This window comes from Mus caroli, chromosome 19 (genome assembly GCF_900094665.2).
Source record: "Mus caroli chromosome 19, CAROLI_EIJ_v1.1, whole genome shotgun sequence".
NCBI classification, from domain to species: domain Eukaryota; kingdom Metazoa; phylum Chordata; class Mammalia; order Rodentia; family Muridae; genus Mus; species Mus caroli.
The window spans coordinates 34,630,108-34,654,305 of NC_034588.1; the positions used below are offsets into that span (position 1 = coordinate 34,630,108).

General features: G+C 42.8%; 1 protein-coding gene and 1 non-coding gene across 5 annotated transcripts; both read left to right on the top strand.

Annotated features, from left to right (window-relative positions):
• Positions 1 to 421: 421 nt before the first annotated feature.
• Positions 422 to 17,432, top strand: Cep55 (centrosomal protein 55). Of its 4 annotated transcripts, none has more exons than XM_021151821.1 (10): positions 422 to 492; positions 2,841 to 2,973; positions 3,220 to 3,414; positions 5,571 to 5,846; positions 6,665 to 6,733; positions 12,023 to 12,173; positions 12,575 to 12,885; positions 14,033 to 14,104; positions 14,715 to 14,840; positions 16,298 to 17,432. In XM_021151821.1, exons 3-10 carry the CDS (start codon positions 3,232 to 3,234, stop codon positions 16,496 to 16,498), a joined length of 1,389 nt encoding a protein of 462 aa, XP_021007480.1. In that variant the 5' UTR covers positions 422 to 492; positions 2,841 to 2,973; positions 3,220 to 3,231; the 3' UTR covers positions 16,499 to 17,432. The 4 variants fall into 4 exon arrangements, with proteins under 4 accessions (XP_021007480.1, XP_021007477.1, XP_021007479.1 ...); XM_021151818.1 differs by having other exon boundaries at positions 454 to 728; positions 2,841 to 2,997; XM_021151820.1 differs by having other exon boundaries at positions 454 to 728.
• On the top strand, positions 14,879 to 15,014 carry LOC115030051. Its single transcript, XR_003835642.1, has one exon. It is a non-coding gene; the product is annotated as a small nucleolar RNA SNORA42/SNORA80 family (small nucleolar RNA).
• Positions 17,433 to 24,198: the final 6,766 nt, after the last annotated feature.

Below are 24,198 nucleotides of genomic sequence, written 5' to 3' on the forward strand. Positions count from 1 at the left end.
GACATCCTCTATCTTCACAAGGTCCTTCTCTGACCCGGCCGGCACGGATTGTAGCTCCGGTCGGGCTCTATGTCTTGCTCGCCCTTGCCTTCCCCACTCTGCCCCTACCCGCCTGCCCCGCTAGTTTCGATCCCCTCCCTCTGATTCCAGACCCCGTCTTCGCCCCGCCTGCCGTCGGGTTCCAGACCTTGCCTCGCCCCTCCTCTGGCTCTAGACTCCGCCTTTGCCCCGCCCTCAGGCTCCTGGGCCCTCCCTCTCTCCTCCATCCTCAGATTCCAGCCTTCACTCAGATTGCAGGCCCCGCCCTCTCTCGCCTTTCCTCAGATTGCAGGCCCCGCCCTCTCCCGCCCGTCCTCTGATTGCAGACCCCGCCCTTCGTCAAGCCGGCAGTGACGTGACCCGCCCCGCAGCCGCGGGATTCAAACTCCCGGAAGCGGTGTCCTGGTTGATAACTGGTCTGCGGCGGCGACGCGAGCGCTGTGTTTATCTCAGGTAGTGAGTGGTCGGGGCCTCGGCCGGGGAGGGAGGGGAGGACAGCCGGGGCTCGTTAGCCCCTGGGCAGGACCAGACCTCCCGGGAGGAGCGCTGGTGAGCAGATCCCGCCGCAGGACTCCGTCTCCCCTGGCTGGAATCGCTGGAACACATGCTGGTTCCCTGAGAGACCCCGCGCTGCGTGCCTGTCGGCGGCCGGCCCGCCGGCCATCCTTTGGGCTCCTTTGAACTTGGCGGTATTATCAACTTTCTTAACAGAGAGGTTACCGAGAGGCCAGTGACCTGAGCCAGGTCTCTCTCTCAGGTCTCCAGTGCAGTCAGCCTTTGCTATTAGCGAGCGCTTCTCTTTGCAGTTTTTTATTTTCCTGCCTCTTTCCTGGCCCCTCGTAGATTTGGGAGATTTACTGAACGGAAATGCTTCTTTAGTCTCCTTCTGACCAGAATGATTTAGGTCTCTTCAATCCAGTCAGAGATTTCCAAGCAGCTGCCTTTAAGCTCTTGTATGCTCCCTTCACCCCCCCCAAAAAATCAAACCAGTTCTTTTGAACAGTTGGTGATTGAAAAAAAAATGTTGGGAGTAGATAGTACTGACTGCTAGCTTGTGTATGTGTGGTGAGTTCTGTGTCCCATATTAAACTTAAGAGAGCGCATCCTGAAGGAGATTCCACTAGGACTGGGAAGGGACGTTCCCGACTAGAAGAACTTTTTCAAAAGAAAGAAAGAAAGAAAAAAAGAACTTTATGATCGATTGGAATAGAAAATACTGGGAAAGGAAAGACTAGGTAGGTGAGAGCAGGATTGGAGATGAGGAGGAGTGTGTGCTGGGTCTGTCTAGACAAGAGTCAAGAACACTAGTTTTTAGGAATCCTCTCCAAAAGTTAGGATGCAAATGTCCTAAGGGTATTTAGGACTGTTAAGTCCTCCTTCTGACATCAGCAGAAGCCCAGGGAGAAACGTTTGTGGTAGCAAGTTCCTAAATCACGCTAACTGTGCATTTGCCTCGGCAGATTGTACTAGCAATTTTACTTGGTATTTGTCAAAACCAGGTTGAATGCATTAATACAGATTTCGTTCAAGATTGTTTATGCCGTTCTATTATTTTTAGGCTGATTTTATACAGGACAACCTCACACTCACCGCCCTAAGTAGATCTCCTTGTATTGGTAGCTTTTATGACTATTATTATTAATTACAGTTTAAGAATATGTGAATCTCTCCATTCTTTTGTTATTGCTGTTGCCTGCTACACTGTTCTGAAGGCTTTCTAGCATTAGAGACTCTATGTTGTTTCCTCTTCTTTCTGTTGCTTTAGCCAGCTTGTATCCAGTCCCCGATTAGGTTACCTGGTAAAAAGGCTTTGTAGTAATAGTTTGTGATTTGTTTAAACAGTTTTGTGCAGCGCTAGGCTGCCTTCAGTCTATGCAAATGAGGCTGGCCTTGAACTCCTGCCCATCCTGCCTCTACTTCCTGAGTGCTAGGATTATTAGCCTGTATCACCACAGCTTTGTAGTAACAGTTGACAAAGCAAAGGTCTCATTTTCCTTTCGATTCCATAATCACCTTGCCTTCATTTTTATCTAGGTCATATGAGAAAAATGTTTGTTTTTTAAAATCTCTTAATGGAGAGCTATTTTATATATTATTTATATATACAGTGTATTTTACTACACATCTGCCTGCCTAGAGTTTGTATTCTACATTTGCTTCTAAACTCTCATCTAGTACTATTAGCAGATGTGAAACTTGGCCTAACTTCATTTGCCCCTTCATTTCTTTCACCCCACCCCCCCATCTCTGAGAATTACACCTCTTTTTCTATAAATGTCTTGTGTTGGATTTTCTCACTTCTTCCTGCCATACTCTCTAAAACGAATAAGATAGAGTTCTGTAGCCTCCCCTAGCCTTGAAACAGGCTGATTCAGACTTTGCTGCCACTGAATATGAGATCACCTGGAGTGTAGCCTTTCGACTTAGATGGCTATATTATGTCAACTACCGATGCTCTTCTCTGAGACTCTGCTACTTGCTGAGAGACCCTTGAGACATTCCAGAGACACATCCTATCCTGCACTTTGCCTACTTCCCTTGGCTTCATCATTCTTTTCTCGAAGTCTAAGTCTCTTTCAGCCCCACTCTGCCTTCCAGAAATACCCGGTTCATGTAGGCCTCGGGCCGGCTTACAGCAGAGTTCAACTACACATACCTTCTAAAGCAGAGAGCACACATTGAGTTCATGACTATAAACTCAGAATTAGAGTTTTTATTCTTGAGTATGATATCACCTTGAAAGTGGAAGGCCTGGGGACCCTTCCACTGATTGTAAACCAAAACTTTCTGTTAATTTACAGGTGCCTGTAAACCTATAACCTGAGAGGCTGAAGCAGGAGGACTGTGAGTTCAGTGCCATCCTAGTTACATAGTGAGTTCCAGACTATCCTGGGCTGCCTTGAGAGATCTGTTCGCAAATATCAGCAAAAACAAGTATGCAAATTATATTTCTAGAAGGTAGATATTTCCCTTGTATCTACCACCTAAGAGTTTTAGATTCATTATAACACCCTAAAAATCTTCCTCAATTTTCTTTCCGGACCCCACTGATTTGGAAAAACCACTTCTATTTAGAGCAAAGTACATTATAAGGCCTCTGCCAAGCCTGAGATATGAAAATTTAAACTCAGACTTCAAATGCAGTTGAATTTTTAAAAATTATTTTTTGTATTCTCACAGATCATTGCAAAGATGTCTTCAAGAAGTCCCAAAGATTTAATTAAAAGCAAATGGGGATCAAGGCCTAGCAGCTCCAAGTCAGACACTGCATTAGAGAAATTTAAGGGAGAAATTGCAGCCTTTAAAACATCCCTGGATGAAATCACCTCTGGGAAAGGGAAAATGGCCGAAAAAGACAGAAGCAGACTTTTGGAGGTAAATGGTCCTTGAATCCTTTAAGGTGAATACATTCTAGAAAGCGGTGTATGTGGCTTTCTGATGCTACATTCTTATTCTTCCCGTTGCCCGCGCTTAACCTGATCTTTTTAGGTCTAGAAAGCTGATCTTGAATTTGGAATCTTAAATTCCTGCTTTGATTTTTCTGACCTTAGACATACTTTAGTTATTGCTAAATCTCTCTTTTAAAATGCAATCGAGAATGTGTTTTGGGGGTTATCAGGCATTAAGTTGTTTAAAAAATAAAGACATTATGATTAATAGTTTTGTATCTTATATAATATAATGTGCTGTGATAAAGGTTTTTCCCCTCACTTTTAAAAGATTTATTTTATGTGTATGAGTGTTTTGCCAACATGTATGTGTGTGCATCATATGCATGCCTGGTGCCTGCAGAGGTCAGGAGAAGGCATAGGGTCCCCTGGAACTGGAGTTTGGGTGATTATTAGCTACCATATGGGTGCTGGGAATTAAATACGATTCCTTTGCGAAAGCAACAAGTGCTCTTAACTGCTGAACCAACTCTCCACTCCCAGACCCTCACAGGTTTTGTTGTTTTTGTTTTGTTTTGCTCTTTCAGGTAGGGTCTCGTGTAGTACAGGTTGGTCTTGAACTTGAGCTGAGGATGAACCTAATTTCTTATTCCCCTGCGTCCACCTTTAAGTGCTATGATTATGTGTTATAACATTTATTTCAACATTTCAAATATTGAAAACAAGCCAATCAACTAACTTGGCATTCATCATGTAACTTTTTGATAATTTATCTTTTAGAAAAATTATTTACTTACTTATTTTTATTTCATGTGTATTGGTGTTTTGCCTGCATGTATGCCCATGTGAGGGTGTTGGTGTTTTGCCTGCATGTATGCCCATGTGAGGGTGTTGAGTCTCCTGAACTACCATTACAGTTATGAGCTGCTGTGTGTGTGCTGAGAATTGAATTTATATCCTCTGGAAGAACAGCTTGTGCTCTTAACCACTGAGCCATCTCTCCAGCTCATTTATCTTAGTTATATTAATATTATTGATATAAATTTGTTATGTCATATCAGTCTTTTGTATTGTTACAACACAGTACTATCGACAGGGTAATTTGAGTAGGGAAGGAAGGAGAGAGAAAGAGAAATATTTAGCTGCTAAGTCCAAAAGCAAAGTACGTCTGGTAAGGATCTTCAAGCTGTGTTATCATGTAAAAGAAGGCGAAGCAAGCATATGAGGTATATGGAGGACCAGGGCTGAATTCATTTTAACTGATAAGTGACCCCTGACAACCACATGAGTCTACTCATGAGCTCTGTGCCCTCAAGACCCCATTACCTCTAACACTGTTGCATTGAGGGATCATATTCAAACCATAGCATGCTGTGTTTAAGATTGTAAAACATACTGGCTTACTGCATGTATTGTAATTTTTATTGGTTCTATAACTTGGAAACGCTCTGTTTCCATGATTTGGGGGATACCAGAAGAATACTGTGCCATTCTCTACCCCTTTCCCTCCCCTTTTAAAGCTATAGTTGAGGAGAAAATATTTACTCAGATGTTACATGATTTGGTTTTTGTTTTTTGCTAGTTCACTAAATATATAAAAACAAAAACAAAACAATCAAACTTATGCACTTAAAATCTCCAAATTGTTTATCCACTTCAAAGTGTTAGTGTTAGGGTTCCTTCTAACTGTTTAGAACACATCTTATTATTCCTGTTGGCTGCCCTGTTAGCCTTTCCTTACTGACAGTTGTTTTTATCATCTTTCTCTTGGCTCATTCCTGTTTCTCCACAGCCACGTGACAAGCATTGGTTTAGCCTCCTTCTACCACCATTGATGCAGATAGTTTTTCTCCTCTCTCTCTCTCTCTCTCTCTCTCTCTCTCTCTCTCTCTCTCTCTCTCTCTGTCTGCTTATTTGGTGTGTATACATGTTAACTAGAGCACAGATGGCGTTGATGAAAGGGCTTGTGTGCCTGTGAGCTGTCTGAGCAGGGGACTGAGCTTCAGCTTGTATTTTCAGTCCTGATCTCGTAAAATCAAAGTTGATATGTAATAAATACTTCTTAAATGCTTGTTGCAATATACTGTTTAGCTGGATGTTTGACCTGGCTTAGTTCTAAGATTCTTCTTAGTTCCTATCTAGAAAATCCAAGTTCTTGAAGCCGAGAGAGAAAAGAATGTTTATTACCTCCTGGAGAAGGACAAAGAAATACAGAGACTCAAAGACCACCTAAAGTCAAGATATAGCTCTTCTTCATTGCTTGAGCAGCTGGAGGAGAAAACAAAGGAATGTGAGAAGAAGCAGCAGTTACTGGAGTCCTTATCCAAAGAGACAGATGTCCTGAAAAACCAGCTGTCCGCCACGACGAAAAGACTTTCTGAACTTGAGAGCAAAGCCAGTACACTCCACCTGTCACAGGTGCTAAGCTTTCTTTAAACTGAGATCTTTGCCCATCCAGTACAACTTATAATTCCTGTGAGGAATGAGTTTTCTATGGTTTGTGAAATGATGCAACACCTTAGTTAGTGCACCTGCAGACCACTTACCTTCTTGTTGTTTGGTTTTGTTTTTAGTTGAGTCCCTCTACCATAAATAAAAATAGTTAATTTGGTTCCCTGCACGCCCCACACAGTGTTCCTCCCAGATGAATAGTCAGAAGACCGTCCGTGCTGTAGCTACAATAATGGAGATTTTGCTGAGATTTTATTTCGATAGTTTGCACTACATAAACGTTATGTTGAAGTTTTTGATTAGTTTTCATATTTAAGATAAACAGTTATCCCAATGTGTTTTTTCTAACTGCACATACATTTTTCTTTCCCTCTTGTCTGAGAGGAACAAAGCTGCTTGCTTAGGACAGTGGTTTTCTACCTTCCAAATGCTGGGACTCTTTAATACAGTCCTCAGGATGTGGTGACCCCCAACCATAAAATTATTTCATTGCTACTTCATAACTGTAATGTTGCTACTGGTATGAATCATAATGAAAGTATTTTTGGAAATAGAGGATTACCAAGGGTGGTGCGACCCACAGGTTGAGAACTACTGGTATAGGCGACTATCCAGGGTATTTAGTTCTGGTGGTAGACCCCTGGTAATTCTCACCTGGCTTGGTGGTTCACCAGTAGTAGAGGTGTGGTTTCATTGTCTTGAGAAATGTTTTGTAATTTTATGGAACTATAATGAAATTTGTATTGTTAAGTTGATGATGCCAGCTACTATTGGCTTATTTACAGAGCATGCCTGCAAACTGCTTCAACTCCTCAATGAATAGTATTCATGAAAAGGAGATGCAGCTGAAAGATGTAAGTTGTTTTGTTGTTGTTGTTGTTTAAACAATGGGTAAAGAGGACAAACTTGTATGTTCTTTAAATTTTATAGGAATTGGAAGTATTAGTGTTATGACGTAAAAAAAACAAGTCTAGTGAAGAGTCAGGAGAACTGAGTGTTTGAGACCATGGTGTAGAGACTCTGTAGATTGCAACGCCCTGGAACTAAGCTTCCAGAAGCCTTAGCAGCATTCTTTTCCACCTCAGTCTAACTCGCCCAAATTGTTGCTATTATGGTACAATTTAATTTATGCTTTTCTTTTTGTTTATCTATTTGATATGCATTTATTGAATGAAAAACAAATAAAAAGGAAAGGAAGGGACATGCCTACTCCTAGGTATGGTGGAGGAGAAAGTTTATTATAGATAAAAGGGAAAGTATAGCCAGAAGCAGGGGACATCTGGGAGTCCAGAGTGGTCTTGACCCTGAGCCACGTGAGGACAGGGGATGGGGAGAGAGGGGAGCCAGGTGCAGCATCCAGAAGGCCAAAGGTATTGAATGAATGAATGAATGAATGAATGAATAAGGTGGGTAACTAATAATGTCTGGATTATATTGGGAAGAACCTCTTGGGGAAGGGCTGCCCAGGCCCTAGATTTAAATGTTCAGGGTAGGGATGGGGTTCGTCAGCCTTATTCTGTAACCTGTTTGGACTCTGGGGGAACCTGGAAGCCTGGTCAGCTTTGATATGTTAAGTAGGCACCTGAGCTGTTTGTCTGGGATTTGTAACCTAACTTTCCTTATCTTCCAGTCTTTCTCCAAGAAGAGTTGGGAAGGAAATGTGGTCTATGTATGCGCAGTAGTTCTCCAGAATTAGACATGAGGTTACTTTAGATGGACCGGAAAGCTTTGCTGTATTATTTCTAGCTTATGGATAAGTAAGTTTTGTTGGAAATTGAATAAACTGAGGTCACAGGACTGTCTGCATTTTTTCAAGTTTTAGATGAAAATATATAAAGTATAAAGTTGTTGATATAATTATTAGATCACCAGGTAGCTGTTTGTATTACCGAAACATGGTGTGTTTACCCCGATGCCCGATAAGTCTGCCCTTAAGATTTCTGTTTTATTTAATCTAGCAAGTGTCTCTTGAAGTCTATTTGATTTTCAAAAGAAGAATTTAAATATCTTGAGTATCTATACAGGATGGTTTGGCACTTTTATCAAAGTTTTTACCTGGAGGTAATTGAAATAAACATAATTTTTAAATATGTTACATATTTAAATATGCTAGGCATAAGTTACAAAATAGACTATTTCAGTGTCATCTTTTACAGAGAATTTTGACCATCTGTGTATACTGGTACCTACCAATTAGATGCCTGTATTTAGGTCATTTACCTTACATGCCTTCCATTTTCTCCTCCTTTACTTCAGTCTTGCTGGATTTCCAACCATTCCTTAAAAGGAAAACCCTTTTCTCTTCATGTTTCTTCTGGCTGGGCCCCTCTGTTTACATAAGAAAGACAGTAAAATCTAAACCAATTCACCTTCAAGCTAAATCTAACCAGAGCCTAGACTTTGTGAGTCCTGAGGATTTTCTTGAAATGTAGATTTTGGATTTAATAGGTCTGGGATGGGGCTTCGATTGTGCATTTCCTGAATGCTGTTGCTGCTGGTCCAAGGGCACCCTTGGATTATTCCTACCTTGAAGAGCTTCTAGCTACTCAGCTCTTCTAGTTTCTTGAGGATCTCCTCATCTCTTTGAGGAGAAGGAAAATTACCCTTGGGAGACTTGGAGAGCAAGAAAGAGACATTCATTCACTCCTCAGTGGACTCTGGTGTGTTTGCCTTGTGAGAGCCTGGAAACTCTGGTTCCATCTCAGTTCCCAGGTTACTGCCTCAGGAGGCTCGTCCATAAGAATTAGTATTTGTTCCATGTAAAATAAGCTCTAGGAATGCATGGATATGTTTTCTACAGTATTCAGTCACCATTTAGGTCTGTCAGACATTTTGAAATAATTACCTGGTAATAATTACTAGGTTTCTTAGGCATCTAAAAGAGACATAAAGGCAGAAAGAGAAGTGCATCTGTCCTTAGGAAGGAGTGTTTATTGGTGGACAGGGTTGTGTGTGTGTTGTATGTGTGATGATCTCACCCGTGTGGATGGGTGCATCTTCTCCTGTCACTTTAGATTCAAAGAGGCCATGGGGCCAGTGAAAGGTTCCTAGAGCTTTTGGCTATAGGCGCAAGTTGAAAATTCCAGAAGTTCTCAGCCAGTCTTAGCTAGTGGAGAGCTCTTGGAATCTTTTACTGATATGGGAATAGCCAAGGGATCCTATGAACCCCAGACCTAATCGGGCTCCTCCAACGGATTACCTTGTCCCAGCATTTTGCTCTGCTGCATGGTGTTTGGAGAGGGCATGGACACACCCCTGTGGATGGTTTTGCCATGTAGCCCACAGCATGCAGGCAGACGAGATTCCCATGGAAAAGGTGGCTCAGCCTTTCTTAGTGGGAGAAAGTGACTGTCGTACCTATGTTACATTCCTTCCCGCATCCTTCCCTTCTGGAGTTGTCTTGCTTGGCTGCAAAGGAAGCTGGGAAAAGTACAGTCTTTCTGAAGGAAACTCTGAATAATGCCATAAATGTTCCCAGATGTCAGTCTTATCACTTCTTCACTTCTGTGCAAACTATACCGACCATAACCAGCGGGAAGTTGGCAGACCAAGACATGGCCTTAATGTTACAAAATTGGATTTTCAAACAGCTTAGAGGAGATAAGTAACTTTAATTTTTTTTTAAATTTAGAAGATATAAATAGAAAAGTTCTAGGAATGAGAATGATACAGGTATCTCTTTTATATTCTTTATCTAAATTTAACCATTCATGACAGTTTTAAGCCCATTTTTATACTATTCTTATACCTTTCACCTACACAAATATACAAAGTATTTTTTCCTAAGCCATTCAAGAGGGAGCTGCATATATCTGTAATTATTTAACCCTGCCTCCATATGTATTTACCATACCTTAAGCAGGAACTTAGTAAATTTAACATGAACACAATACTTTTAGTTAACCTACCATCCCTAATCCAGTTTTACCAATGAACTCACATTTTTTTAATTCTTCTACTACAGCTCACATTTTTACCTATTTTAAAAATGTTGTCCACAGAGTACTTAGCACATCCATGGCCAAACGTAGAGGAACACTACCCTTCCACAGTACTTCATTTTTTTTTTTAACTTTAGGGTTTTTCATTGTAATTTAGATGAGCATGTTGAGTGCATGCCTCCTGTGTATATAGATGAACAGAAAGCCAGAAGGAATAGCTGATGTGACGATGTCTCCATAAATTTAAGCCCAATATCAATGTTTATTGAGAGCATCCTAGTCTGACCATTGATGGTTTTAGAGAAGAAAGGGTAGATGCATATGAATTGGAGAGAAAAGCAATGTTGGCTTAGCTCAGCATTGTGACATAGACTTGTAATATTAGCTGCTTGAGAGGCTGAGGCAGGCGGATCATAAGTTCAAGGCCTGCTTAGGCTACAATTCTGTGTTTGTGACCAGCAAGGCAGAGGTAGAGGCTAGAAGAGCTTACTTTGTTCAGCATTATTGACATTGTGTGGCTCTTAAATCTTTTCTTCAAAAAGATTTTTCTCTCCCAACTTTTGTTACTTACAAATCGTATAACTATAGTCTAAGGAGTCCATTCAGTGTTGCTCCTGTGAATATGTTTTTAGTGTTGACCACTTGGCATTAGATAGCCAGCCTGGGAAAGACTGGTTTCTTCCCCCCAGCCTCCAACAGCCATTATGTGGCTGTAAACTTAAATATATGTTTAGTTCATGCACTTCAGTAAAGTATCAACAGATGCATCTGAAAAACATTGATGACCATCTGATGTAGACTTAAATTATTTGCATTGCCACTTCTTAAAGATAGGCAGATACAAAGTTTGATAGAAAATTAGATAGCTTTAATATTTAATAGTGTAATCTGTAGGTAATTAGATATACACATGTGCTCTCTGGGTCACACAGTGTTCTTTTGTTTTGTTTGTTTACTTGTTTGTTTGTTTGTTTGTTTGTTTGTTTTGAGATAGAGTTTTTCTGTATAACAGCCCTGGCTATCTTGGAACTTGCTCTGAAGAACAGGCTGGCCTCGGACTCACAAAGATCCTCTTGCCTCTGTTTCCCAAGTGCTGGGATTAAAGGCTTGCCTCACTAGGCCCAGTGACACAGTGGGTTTTAGAACTGAATTTGAACATGAACTAGAAGTCCTCATGAGGACTCAATCCAGAGGAGCTTGGCCAGTGTGAAGGAATATTAGGCTAAGGCATACATCATCACGTATGTGTTTCTTGGAACCCTTCACCCAAAACATTTAACATGCACATGATATCAGGTTCGGACGTGCATAACCATTTTTCACAAATAATTGTTAAAACTTATTTCCTGGCCTCTCCGGATCATAGAACAAGAGGGGACAATTCTGTCCTATTAGCCTGACAAGTAGGTTGGGCAGGATTTGTAATCTCATTGCATATTCGTGTTGTGTTCCTATTTCTAGACCTTCTTCCCCTCCCTATTAACAGCAGGTTAGTGTCTTTTTTATTTTTTATTTTTGAGACAGTGTCTCAGTATATAGCCTTGGCCGGTCTTAAACTCACAGAGATCCTTCTGCCTCTGTCTCCCCACTACTAATATTAAAAGTGGGTGCCACCACACCGAGCTATGTAGTTCTTTAGAGACGAAGTCCCACCACATAGCCCACGTGGGTCTTTAACAAATCATGGTCTTCTCTTAGTTGATGTAGAGCTGGGGCTATAGGTTCCAGCATAACCCTTCTGTAGGTTTTCACTTGAAAATTCCTTATTTTCAGTAACAAAATGGCCTACCTTCCCTAGCAAAATTGGGTGAAAGAAAGCAAGGAGGAGAGGCATGTGTCTTCTAGGAATGGCTGGTCTGCCTGACAGACTCCTTTTGTTTTTAGTTGGTTAAGTTTCTAAGAGTTGACCAGTAAAGGATGGTGAGTGTTAGTACCAGAGCTCTTTCTAGAAGTGAGATTTTGAACAGCTTATTTCTGTGCCTATCCCAGGGGCATTCTAGCTAACAGACAAAATTAGTTCTCTGGAAACTGACTGTTATGTATTCTAAAGGGATGTAGCATGCGGTGACTGCCTGTAAGTGACTTATAAGCCATAAGATTTTCTATGTATTAGAAAAGACAATGTTATGGAGACACACGCACCCTTACATATTCTTAGTTCTGGGCTTTTTACTATGCTGTTAATTTTTCATTCACTATAAGGCTCTGGAGAAAAACCAGCAATGGCTTGTGTATGATCAGCAGCGAGAGGCCTACGTTAAAGGGCTTTTAGCAAAGATCTTTGAGCTGGAAAAGAGAACAGAGACAGCCGCTGCTTCCCTCACACAGCAGATGAAGAAGATTGAATCAGAAGGTACTGAGCATAGAAGTGGTCTTTTGGGATAAGCCTGACATTTCCAACAGGAGTGATTCATCAAATTTAGACCTTTTTTTTTATACACATGTGTCAGAAAGTAAAATCCCATCATGTCTTTTAAGCTTCAAGTAAGACATAGTCTGTTTCCTTTCCCCTTGTTTTGAGATGAAAAGAGGACACAGCCATATAGGTGAGAAAGAATTATGAATACCTCATGGGAATTATGGATACCTTTCCCCTTTCTCAAAGTTTTCATTCCCTCCAGAGCTGACCTGGGTACCAGTTTCCTTTTGGTGGGGGGAGTGGATGATGGATTAAGATGAAGTCTTGCTCCATAGTCCAGGCTAGCCTGGTACTTACCACGTAGCCCAAGCTAACTTCCAATTTTTTTGTTACAGGTTATCTTCAAGTGGAGAAGCAAAAATATGATCATCTCTTGGAAAATGCCAAAAAAGATCTCGAAGTTGAGCGACAAACCGTGACTCAGTTGCGTTTAGAACTCGATGAATTTCGAAGGAAATACGAAGAAGCTCGAAAAGAAGTTGAAGACTTAAATCAGCTGTTGAGCTCTCAGCGAAAGGCAGACATCCAGCACCTGGAGGAGGACAAGCATAAGACGGAGAGGATCCAAAAGCTCAGGGAGGAGAGCAGTATCTTCAAGGGAAAGCTGGAGGAGGAGAGGAAGAGGTCGGAGGAGCTCTTATCCCAGGTTAGCCAGCCTGAGGTCTCCGAACTCCAGAAATCAACCAAGGCTAGGGAAGCCCGGAGCATGGGCGAACCTGCAAGGAGCAGAAGCAGTCCCTGCCTCCTTTGGGCACTCGTATTTTAGTATGGAGGCAGACCATGCATTAGTATCTAAATAGATGGATAAGCTCAGGAAGATAAAGCAGGATGGTGTGAAAAGAGACAACGGGCCCATGGCGGCCTCGCAGAAGGGATGGTATTAGACAGAGGATTGATGGTGGGAATCTGCAGTGAGGCTGGGGATTCCCCGTTAGCGGAGGAGATCACACTTCTAAGGCTTGAGCAAAGAGTAGAACATGTGGGAAGCAGTAAGGGAATCCAGTCATTCCCAGGCTGCACTGGGAGTGTGCTGGCGTTGTGCTCCAATGAATGTCCATAGCACCTTCATGTTCTCTTTTAGATTTGAGACAGCATGGTTTGGGAGTGTTAGAATTGAATACTACTGTGACAGAAAGCCATTAATGTAACTTTTGCTTGGCAGCATGGAGGACTAGAAAGAACAGTGAAGTCCGTACCTACCCTTTCTGATACACAGCATTCACTATCAAATGCAAGATATCCTCTACTTGCCTCCTAAGACGACTGAGGAGGAATGTGAAAGCACTTTGAAAACTAAGTAGATGCCAATGGCGGTTATGGCTACTAGAATAGAAGGTTTAACATCCCTCAGAAGTTGAGAGCTGGGGAACAGTCAGTAATCCTAATGTTTGCTTCCTTCCTCTTCACTCTGCTTACTTTGACTGATAGGTGTGAGTCCTGATATTTAGGAAATTAGGAAAGGTTAACTAGATATAAGTAAAAATGTCCCTGTCACTAGTCTAAGAGATGAGGCACATCCTTCTCTGTTACCCTGCTCTGAAATGATGGCTAACACCAAAGCCTCCAGGCACAGGGGCATGGTCACACAGAGCTGTACCCATCACTATGTGGCTGCTCAGGGGATTCAGGATGCTGCTGCTAATCTTGCTTAAACAGAAAGCCTCAGATAATGAGCTGGGATGAGTGTCACGTTTAGCAGGTGTTGTCCTTGTCAGTGGGATGAGTGATATGGGTTCTTTGTCTGTCTGGGGAGGAGCAGGTGAGATAATGCAGGCTGTCATTGTTTCCTCCAGGTCCGAATTCTCTACGATTCTCTGTTAAAGCACCAAGAGGAGCAGGCCAGGGTAGCTCTGCTGGAACAGCAGGTACTTACTGTGGATGCTCCAAAGGTCATTCAGCTGGTAAAAAGCAGAACGCCCCCTGGTATTTATACTGTTCTGTGGAGAACTACTTGGAAGTTGTAAACCGGCTCTACACCATTCATGTCTCTGTACTTATCCTTAGGCCAAACCGAGTCTTAGAGGTGTGGTGGCAGGTTGCTCTTCAGTGGCTGTAGTTCCTACTTCTAGCCTAACAGGATCTTTTTCTAGGCCAGCTCGTAAGTTCAAGCAGAGCAGACACCATCTATTCTCACAATGTAGGCAGAAATTCTTAATATATTTCAAACCAGGGAATAGCCATCTTTGCCCTCTTTTGCACGCCCACCAAAAATGCCAAGAACGTGAAGGAATAGCCCAGGCAGCAACTTGTTAAGCTGCCTTCTGCTCATCCATACCTTAGGCCTTGGCTTCGCTGGTTCAGAAAGCACTGTTTGAGCCGTAACCGTCACTTAACTAACAATCTCACTGTGCTCACATGAGCTCTTGATAAGAAGGCCCGGCAAGTACTCTTGTGCTGACAAAGATGGTAAACATATAGTGAAGAGAACTGGGCACCATCTGCCAGCTCTAACGGTCTCGTCCTAACATATTCCAGATGCAGGCATGTACTCTAGACTTTGAAAATGAAAAACTCGATCGCCAGAATATGCAGCATCAACTGTATGTGATTCTTAAGGAACTCCGAAAAGCAAAAAGTCAAATAACACAGTTGGAATCCTTGGTAAGCTTTGAATGGCTACTGTAAACCTTACTCTTCATGCATGGATTTGGATTTATGGCAGGCTCGTCTCCCCGGGCCTCCCATAGTGTCCCATGCTAGAGCAAATTGTGGCTCCTAACCATGGCCCGGCCTCCGTGCCTCTAGGCTGCTGGCACTGAAATGGGTCACTCGGTGAGAAGGAAAAAGAAAAATTTACTCTACATTCTTTTTTTGCTACCTTCCCATTTGTGTCAGCTCAGTTCCCAAACCAGTAACATGGCTTAACCTGACCTTAGAGCATCAATTCAGACCTGGAAGGAGTGGGGCCACGCCCTCTTACTCATGGGTACTTTCCTGATGGTAGGTCTTCCCCTACCCAGGTTGGGTGCTACCATTCTAGTAGTAGTTTGCAGAGAGGTGAGAAGGTAGAAAAGAGGGCAGCATGCATGACATTCTTTTTTTTTGTATTTCTAATGAATCTATGTGCATCTATGTGCCCACATGCCCCGTTAGTGCACATTCATGTGTTGTCTTAGAACTACAGAATATTTGGAAGTAGAGAAATATTATAAATATAACTCCTAGTTCCTAAGGGAGAGGAAAAAACTAATTGCTAAGTAACTGAAAATGTTTATATTAATAAAATAAGTATCTTCATAATGTACTGTAAAATATAAATTTTTAAGGTTTCCTAACTATTTTAAATTCTTTTTTTAAAAAGCAAAGTCTCAAAGCTGTATAATGTCCTGCTCGTCTGTGTGCGTGACGTGTCTGAGCTACTGAAAGTCTTGGCCGCTCTCAGTTTCGCATAGGGTTTTGTTGCTGCTCTGTTTTGATTTATGCTTGGGCTGCCCAGGGTTGGTCTGGTCTCCCCACCTCCCCACTTCAGCCTCCCAGGGACTGGGGTCTTTGTACGTCTTTATTCCTTAACTTCTGTTTTACAAAGCTGCCGAACAGATTTGCGTTCCTGAAAATGTCGTGATAAATCCCATTATTTTGTGCAGTGGATTTAAGAAAAGGGAAAGGAGTGGTGTCTTCCCTCTACAGTCAACTCTGTGCCTCTCAGCAAAGCCTACGTACATGAGCACTAATCATTACGTCCCTGAGTAATCACACCATCCAAGTGATTCATGACTACCTCATACGTTACCCTTAAAATAGTGATGAACGGCTGAGCAGTGGTGGCACATGCTTTTAATCCCAGCCCTTGGGAGGCAGAGATAGGCAGATCTCTGAATTGGAGGCCAGCCTGGTCTACAAAGTACAAAGTGTATTCAAGATAGCCAGGGCTCCACAGAGAAACGCTTGTCTTAAAAAACAAAACAATGATAACAGCAAAAATATTGATGAGCAGAAATCCAACATACACTGTCTGTAGGGCTGAAGCACGCACGCACGCGGAGGGTGTGGGAGCAGTTCACACTGCTGAACTCTCAGTCTTATGTTCAAATGGTGTTCATTTGCCGTTTGTTTTGCAGAAGCAGCTACATGGGTTTACCATCACAGAGCAGCCATTCCCACTCCAGAGAGAACCTGAAAACAGAGTGAAAGCTACCTCACCCAAAAGTCCCAGTGCTGCACTCAACGACAGCCTAGTGGAATGTCCCAAGTGCAGCGTACAGTACCCAGCCACCGAGCATCGAGACCTGCTTGTCCATGTTGAATACTGCATGAAGTAGCAGAACCATTCTCGCCTTTGTGCTGAAAAAGTCCACACTGTATTCTATGTTTCTTTAAGGCACTTTAAACCACAGATGACATCTTTTACACAAGAAACTCCATCTGCCCTTGGCACTCTGGCGTATGAGGGCATCCTTGTATTTTTCTGGCCACTTTGCATTTTCCTTGGTAGCCATTCCTCCCTGAGTTGGTTCGTCATCAGGCTGCAGTGACAGAATGTGGTGAGCAGTGGCTATCCAAACTTGTAGCACTTCACACTGTTCTAATAACTAGCATTTCCCACGGTTCTACTACTTGATAAACAAGAGCTATTTGGGTTTTTGGTTATGGCTTAAAGCTACTGAGCAGTAAGCAAACATTGTATGCTTTTGGGGTTTTAAGAGAATCAGAAGGTAATTAGCCATGGATCTTATGGTGCTGATATTTTTTTTTAAATACGTGCTTTGTATACTGACACTTCCATTTGATACCTCTTGCTATTGCAGAACAGTTACTAGCAAAGTGGGGAAGTTTTAGAATATTTAGTGCTGTTACCTGTTCTAAGCACCAAGCAGGTTTTGTTTGAGGAATGCCTTGAAGTAGCTGTGTATTTTTACTCCTATTACCTGGCCATAACTTTGACTTAAATTTCATTAGTACAGGTCAGTTTCCTAAAATGCCAAAATGAACAAAACTTGAGCAAAACTATCTTGCCTCATTTGATTTGCAGGGTTTTTATTGTATTGTTTTGTTTTGTTTTGTTTTGTTTTTTAGCACTCTTAAAGATGGTTGGGCAGTGTAATTATCAGATGTTTGTTTTCTAAATAGATATTTTTATATATGCTTTATGTAAAGCAAAATGTGTTTTATTCCTTCAGATTTTCTAACATGCTTACGCTTGGGCTACTATTTAGCAATATGAAGGAGAAAATAAAGTTATTTAATAAGTTTGACTGTGTCTAGTATGTGTGTGTATACATAGTCTTAAGAGCTCTAGTCACAGAGTGGTGTTGGGAGTCTAGATTGACACACATTCTAAGGTGACAGGAACTGAGGAGAGAGGAGAGCCATTCTGTGGGGGAGGTAAAGGAGTGGAGGCTTTTTGGTATCTCTGCTGAATAGATAGCAACTCTTGATCAATAAATATTTTTTCTGAGTTGTTTGTTACAAAGGCAAAGCAACAAGCCTGTAAAGGTATATGTAATTTTGGCTTTTGTATTTTAGGAGCATAAAAAAATACAGTTGTGTTATTGTAAATAAAATTTTGCCTTTGGCGTTAATAATCCCAGACTCCTAATATCTTCAACCACAATTGAACAAAAGATGCAGAAATATTTCTCAGATAGGTAGTTTGTATTCTGACCCACAGTGCTATCTCAGCTACCACATATTTAATTCTGTGTGTATCAGAAGAAAATCGCTCCCTTTGTAACTTGTAAGTAAGCCAGACATTGCTTCTAGTTAATAGATACAGAAAATGACTTGCCCATTCAGAAGTACAGAGCAGGCCTTTGGTCTCTGCCTGTTTGAGTCAAGGGGTTCTGCCCCAACCTGCAGGGATAATCAGCGGGGACCCAGGGCAGGGGAAAGAGAGAGTGGGAGGGACAAGAAACACGAAGAATGAGAGCAAGTCAATTATACTGATCAAGCTCTGAACAACTTTATTCAGGAGTGGCAATATAAGCATAAGCAAGAGGAGGCTTCAAGGGAGAGGGCACGAGTCCAGGGGCTCTCCAAAGGTCAGGTGGCAATCTTCAGCTCCTGGAACCAACAGTCACAGTGTCCTCTCTACCCACAATATTCTTACTGTTATGACCACGAATGTTCTCTCAGGATTGTTTATGTAAGCTAGAAATTTTCCACAAGGCCATGGCTGAAGCCATGGCTCCCGGCAGGGTTCCCCTGGACATATGGCCAGAAGGTAGGGTTAGCAGCTAGGTAGACCCAGCAGACCCTGAATCTGACTCCTGGGGTACATTTGTATAGCTCCAAAACACTGGAGTTTTGGAGCTGGGCATTTTCCTTGTGTGCTTCATCCATGGTCCAGGCACCAATATGAAATGTACCTTGGGTAGATGTCAAGAAAAGGAACAGTCCTCTGAAGCATTCCCCGAGTTCAGCAGCGTTCTTCCTTGCAGATTTTCATTTGTAGATAATTAGAATAGAAGAGTTGGTTTTCTAGGATCGTGCTACAGAAGCGAGGCTCTCATGAGTTTAAGACCTGCAAACCTCTGAAGGGTTGGACACAGTTCTTTTTCTTCACTGCGTACCCTTTGGCGGTGTGTGGCCACTTGTGCTTGGGCCACAGTTGGTTCTGGAGGACAATACCAGAACCTGCTAGGTGTTAAATTTCCTAATTGCAGCTCTGTGAAGTATTTACTGATGCCAGCACCATGCTGAGATTAAGCGGTTCGCCCAGTGTCATCATGTATAGGAAATTGTTGTGTCTCCATGAAAGGATCCCTCTCTTCTTCATTATGTTGTTATTTCCAACAAACGCAGGGGTGTCATTCCCTTTGTCCATTATGGCATGTATGTGCGCACACAGATTTTATATGTATGAACGTTGCTGCCATGGATGTTTGTGCACACATGTACAGTGCTTACAGAGGCCAGAAGAGGGCATCAGATCCTCTGGAACTGGAATTTAGGGGGATGCAAGGTACCATGTGGTGGGGAAATTGAACCTGGGTCTTCTGGAAGAGCAGCCAGTGAGTGCTCTCAACCACAGAGCCATTTCCCCATCAACTAAAATTATTGAGTTTTGACACATACATCCTTTTAACCATCAGGCAAGTAGAGCTACAGATGACATCACCATCCCTGGAAGTGTCGTTACTCTGGCTCCAGTCCAGAATCCCTTGCTGACAAGAGGCAGTCTCATGTCTGTGACCATGTATTGGCTTTGTCAGATCTTGAAAGTCAAATATGTGGAGTTACATATTTGGATCTTGCTTTTTTGACTCCATAAGTGCTGTTGGTGTTTTTATTTTTTAAATTTTCATTACTTCTTTAAAAAATTATGTATTAGCATGCAAGTAATGGGCTTCATACATAGTATCTTCATACATGCTCCTTTTTTTTATCATTTATTTTCTTCCCCCAGATAGTCCTGCTGACCTCTGCTTGCACACACATATATTACATTATTCTCATACTTAAGATATTTTCCTCCTCTTTCATGACGTCCTGCACATGTGTACATACGTGCTCACTCTCATGCACACTTACACACTCATATACATATGCATGTACTTCTACCATATGCATATAACTTTTTAATTGCTGAATAATATTCCATTTTATAAATATAATTTAGTTTTCTGTACTTCTCTTGGTAGGAATTTGCATTGTATTTTGCCTGAGTGTTGTGGGGTGTTTGTTTGTTTTGGAGGTGTGAAAAATCAAATCCAGAGCCTTATGTATGTGCTTTATTGCTGAGCTACATCCCAAGCCTCTTATGCAAATATTTGGGGGGGCTATCTTTTCATTGCCATTAGGGAAATACTTACAATGGGTCACTATAGGTGATAGTTATCTTTACTGACAACTAGCCAACAGTCTTTTTCGGTGACTGAAGGAATTCTTTATGAAGGAGCCTCAGAAAGGACCATATACATAGTGCTGTATACACACTGCAATAAATACACTACGCATTTCTTATATCTCTACATAAGTGAAAGCCCAAGGCCCAGAGGCAACTTCCCGGTCCTCAGGCTATGTCCAGCTGTCTGTTCTTCTAGCATATCCCAAGCATGGTTTAGAATGGGAATATGGTAATACCTGCTTCCTGGGGGCCTGGTGGATGATGAGATGGGGCAGGGACAGCAGCAGAGGCTAGAAGTACATGTTCTCACAGGGGGGCTGTTTGTCCAAGAGGAATTAAGCCAATAATGGTTGTATTCTCCACTTTTCTGTTGGTATAATAAAATACCATGACCAAGACAACTTCTAGAAAAAAAGGGCTTATTTTGGCTTATAGTTCCAGATGGATGAGTGTCTGTTATGCAAGGAGGCATGGCTGCAAGTTGCAGATAGGACCGGAAGCTGACAGTTCACATTTTACCACGAGCACAAAGCAGAGCTAACTGGAAGTGTGGCAATCCCATAATCTATCAAAGCCTACCTCCAGTGACACACTTCCATCAGCAAGGCTGCGTCTCCCCAACCTCCCCAACCTCCCCAGCCAGCAAATCCCGGAGCCCAGGGAGGACATTTCTCAGTTAAACCATCACAATAGCTTAGTTTTTAGATTTTTTTTTTTCTGGGAGAATCTGAAATTTAATATATGAAACCTCCCAAGGTATAAGTTCAAAGCTAAGGAGGCATTAAGGATGTGGGCCACAACAAACCAGCAGTGTGTGACTTTCCTGTGGAACAGCTGCATGGAACAGAAGAAGAGAAACTGGCCTGTGATGGGAAGGAAAGTCCAGGGTCCCTGCTGCCGTGTGAGCAGAGAGCCTTCCCTGTGTCCACTTCAGTCCAACAGGTGCTGTTTGAGCCGTACAGCAAACACAAACCCTCCCTCTTCTTCCCTGCCACCTGCCATCTGGCAGCTTTTAATGGCTACATTTCTAGACAGGGCTAGCTTGCAGCCAACATTTCCTGATTACCTTCTGTAACCCCAGACCCACACTGAAGTCAGTGGTGGGAGGAACTGGCTTCAGGTCCAACTTTGGGTCCAGGAAATTTGCTTAGAGCCTTTGGAAAATGCTGATTTCTAGGCCTCTATCTGAACATTTGAGAGAGCATTTTCTGGGGCACTCTGGGCATGACTCAAGATTAAAAACTAATCCAGTTTAGTGACACAGCAGATCCCAGAGATGGAGTCACTTACACAAGGTCACATAGCCAGTTTGTAGACGACGGAAGAACCAAGGCTCTTCAAGGTAGCAGCTGTCCTGCTGGCTAGCCTTGTGTGTTGGTTCCAGTAAAGTTACTCTTTGGGGGACCTTGAGTATTTTGTTGTCCTAAGTCAAGTCTACTCATAGCATGTATTGGCCTCGCTCACATTTTTCCTTTGTGCTCTAGTGATCGGATGGTTGAGTGGACAATGCCAGGCTGGCATTCAACTGAATTCTCCTGTAATGGTCAAACAAGGTTGAGGGGTCAAGGAACAAGGGCAAGAGTGAGCTGAGAGGACAAAACCCAGGGATGATATTACAGTCCTGAAAAGGTGGGAAACCTCAAAGAACTAAACGCATGTAGTGTCATCCAAACCCAACAGCCACAGATGGACTAGCATGAGCCAGAATGAACAGGTTGACGTCTGACAGCATCCTTCACTCTCACTTAAAAGATGTTACAGGTAAGCTCCCTGCCACGGTTTGGATCTGAAATGTACCAGAAAGGCATATGAGATAATGGCTTGATCCTCGGGGACATCTTATTGGGATCCTTTAAAAGGTTGAGTCTCATGAGAGCATCAAATCACAGAGCATCCATGAGGGGACTGTGGGACTCTGGACTTGACATTTTATTTTCCTTTCTTTACGTCTTGGCCACGAGGAGAGTGGCTTTGCTCTGCCATGCACTCCCAAGTGTGATATTTCTGTCTTACCACAGGCCCCAAAGCATCAGGGCTGGGCAATTACAATTGAAACACTCAGAGAAAAACTGTCTTTAGAAGGTGAACTTAACTCATTTTTCTACTGATCAAAAGTTGACTTATATTTCCTGAAGAACCTTTACCTTTCTCCGAGAATACTAAGCCCGGACCTCATCTATCACCTGAGCAGCAAATTTGTAACATCTACAGCAGCTGAGAGGCTATACCCCTGTGAAGGAAGCCTGAGGGCCCCATCTGATGTCTCTCCAAGACTGAGAGACAATAGACTTTCAAACAAGGCAATGACCAATTTATTAGTTAAGGACACACACAGTTCGAGTAAGAAGCATGTTGTTATACGAGAATTGTTAAACAGAGCTTAAAGAAAACATGGCCTGTGTTGTATTAGTAAGGTCTTCGGGGAAGGGTAAGAGCTTTGACCCAGATTCTGATCCAGGAAAGGGTGTTTCCCATAGCCTGTTAGGAGCCACGTAGTCTCACATAGACGGAAGGCAAACTTGAATGTTGACCTGTTATATAGAGAAATAAATTAACTGGAGGGTTTGTGGAGGGAAAAGAAAAACAGGTAACATGTCTCTTGGCTGTTTCGGTCACAAATTATGATAATGGGCACGAGCCACCTCGAATGGAAGACAAGAGTGAGCCGCTCTGGGTGGATGGTGAAGGCAGGTAACCTGTGTGGATGATGAAGGTCAGCCAGCTCCCATGGATAATGCAGGCATGAGTGACAAAGGCAGCCAGCTTCACTTGGACAAGGAGGGCACATCCCTTCTGGTGGATCCAAGGGACCTTTCATTTCATATTCATAAGGTAGAGGTGAATGCCAGGCAGCAGACAGCAGGACCAAGAACAAGTCCATCCTGAGCGTCTCGTCATCAGTGTAAACTTGATGAGATGCTGATTAGGTTCTAGGTGTATGACAGGCATCAACCATGTGTTGCATACATGCCGCAGTGATGACTTCTTCCCTTGAAGGAATGAACTGAATAGAAATGAGTCTGTTTATTGCAGACAAGGAGAGAAGCACTTCTGCTCTGGAAATTTCTTTTGTATCTTAGCATCAGCGAAGCTCAATACCCTGGGGAAAACCTTAACATGAGAACTATTGATCCAGGTTGAAATTCTAGTGCTGGTTGACCTGGAGCAAGCCACTTCATTCTCCCTATATTTAAGTTTCATCAGCTCCAAGGTAGGAATGGTGACACCTACCTGGCTAGCATGCTAGGGTGTTGTACGATCAAGGTCTGCTTTACATTGGAGATTCCTACGCGTGTCTCAGTGACACATCATATGGGCCACATAGATTTACTTTCATAGTCAAGCTGTGTGAAAAGTCTATGCTCATCACACAGATGAGAAAGCTGTTTGGAGAATGTGACTCATTCAAGATGACAAGACGGTGACAGCTAGAATATGAACCTGAGCATCTGCCCCTAGAGACTGAGCCACCATCTCTCCCATCCCCTAAGCAGGCTGCTACGTTCCAAGCATTCAAAGCCAGAAATCAGGTGAGAGCACATTGCAGATGGAGAATGACATCCAGAATGACTTCTGTGGTCTAGCAATGGTAGCAGTGTAAGTGAGGGGGTGGAGAGAACACAGGAGAAGAGGGTGATACCACCTGACCCCAAGACCCCCAATTTCCTCACCCTTATCAATGCAGAGGCATTAAATATGAATAACTGAGAAGTACACAGTAGGGACATTTGTTGAGAAGGGGGAGGAGACAGGGGGAGGGGGAGGGAGAGGGGATGGGGGAGGGGAAGGAGAGGGAGAGGGGGTAGGGAGGAGACAGGGGAAGGGGAGGGAGAGGGGAGGGGGAGGGAGAGGGAAGAGATGGCAGTTGCTGCTCAAGTCTGGTGGCCTGAATTCAATTTTCAGAACCCATGTGAGGTGGAAGGAGAGACCAGATTCTGCTACCCTGTACTCTGACTTCTGGACTTGTATCACAACACACACACACACACACACACACACACACACACACACTAATAAGTTAAAAAGGAAAACTGGCCAGGGAGGTGGCTCAGCAGGGGAAGACAGCAGCCTTACAAGCTGACAACCTGCGTTTAATCCCTGCAGCCTATGTAAAAAGGTAGATGTGGGGTGGTGTGCATCCAACGTTCTCACAGTTATAATGGATGATGGAGC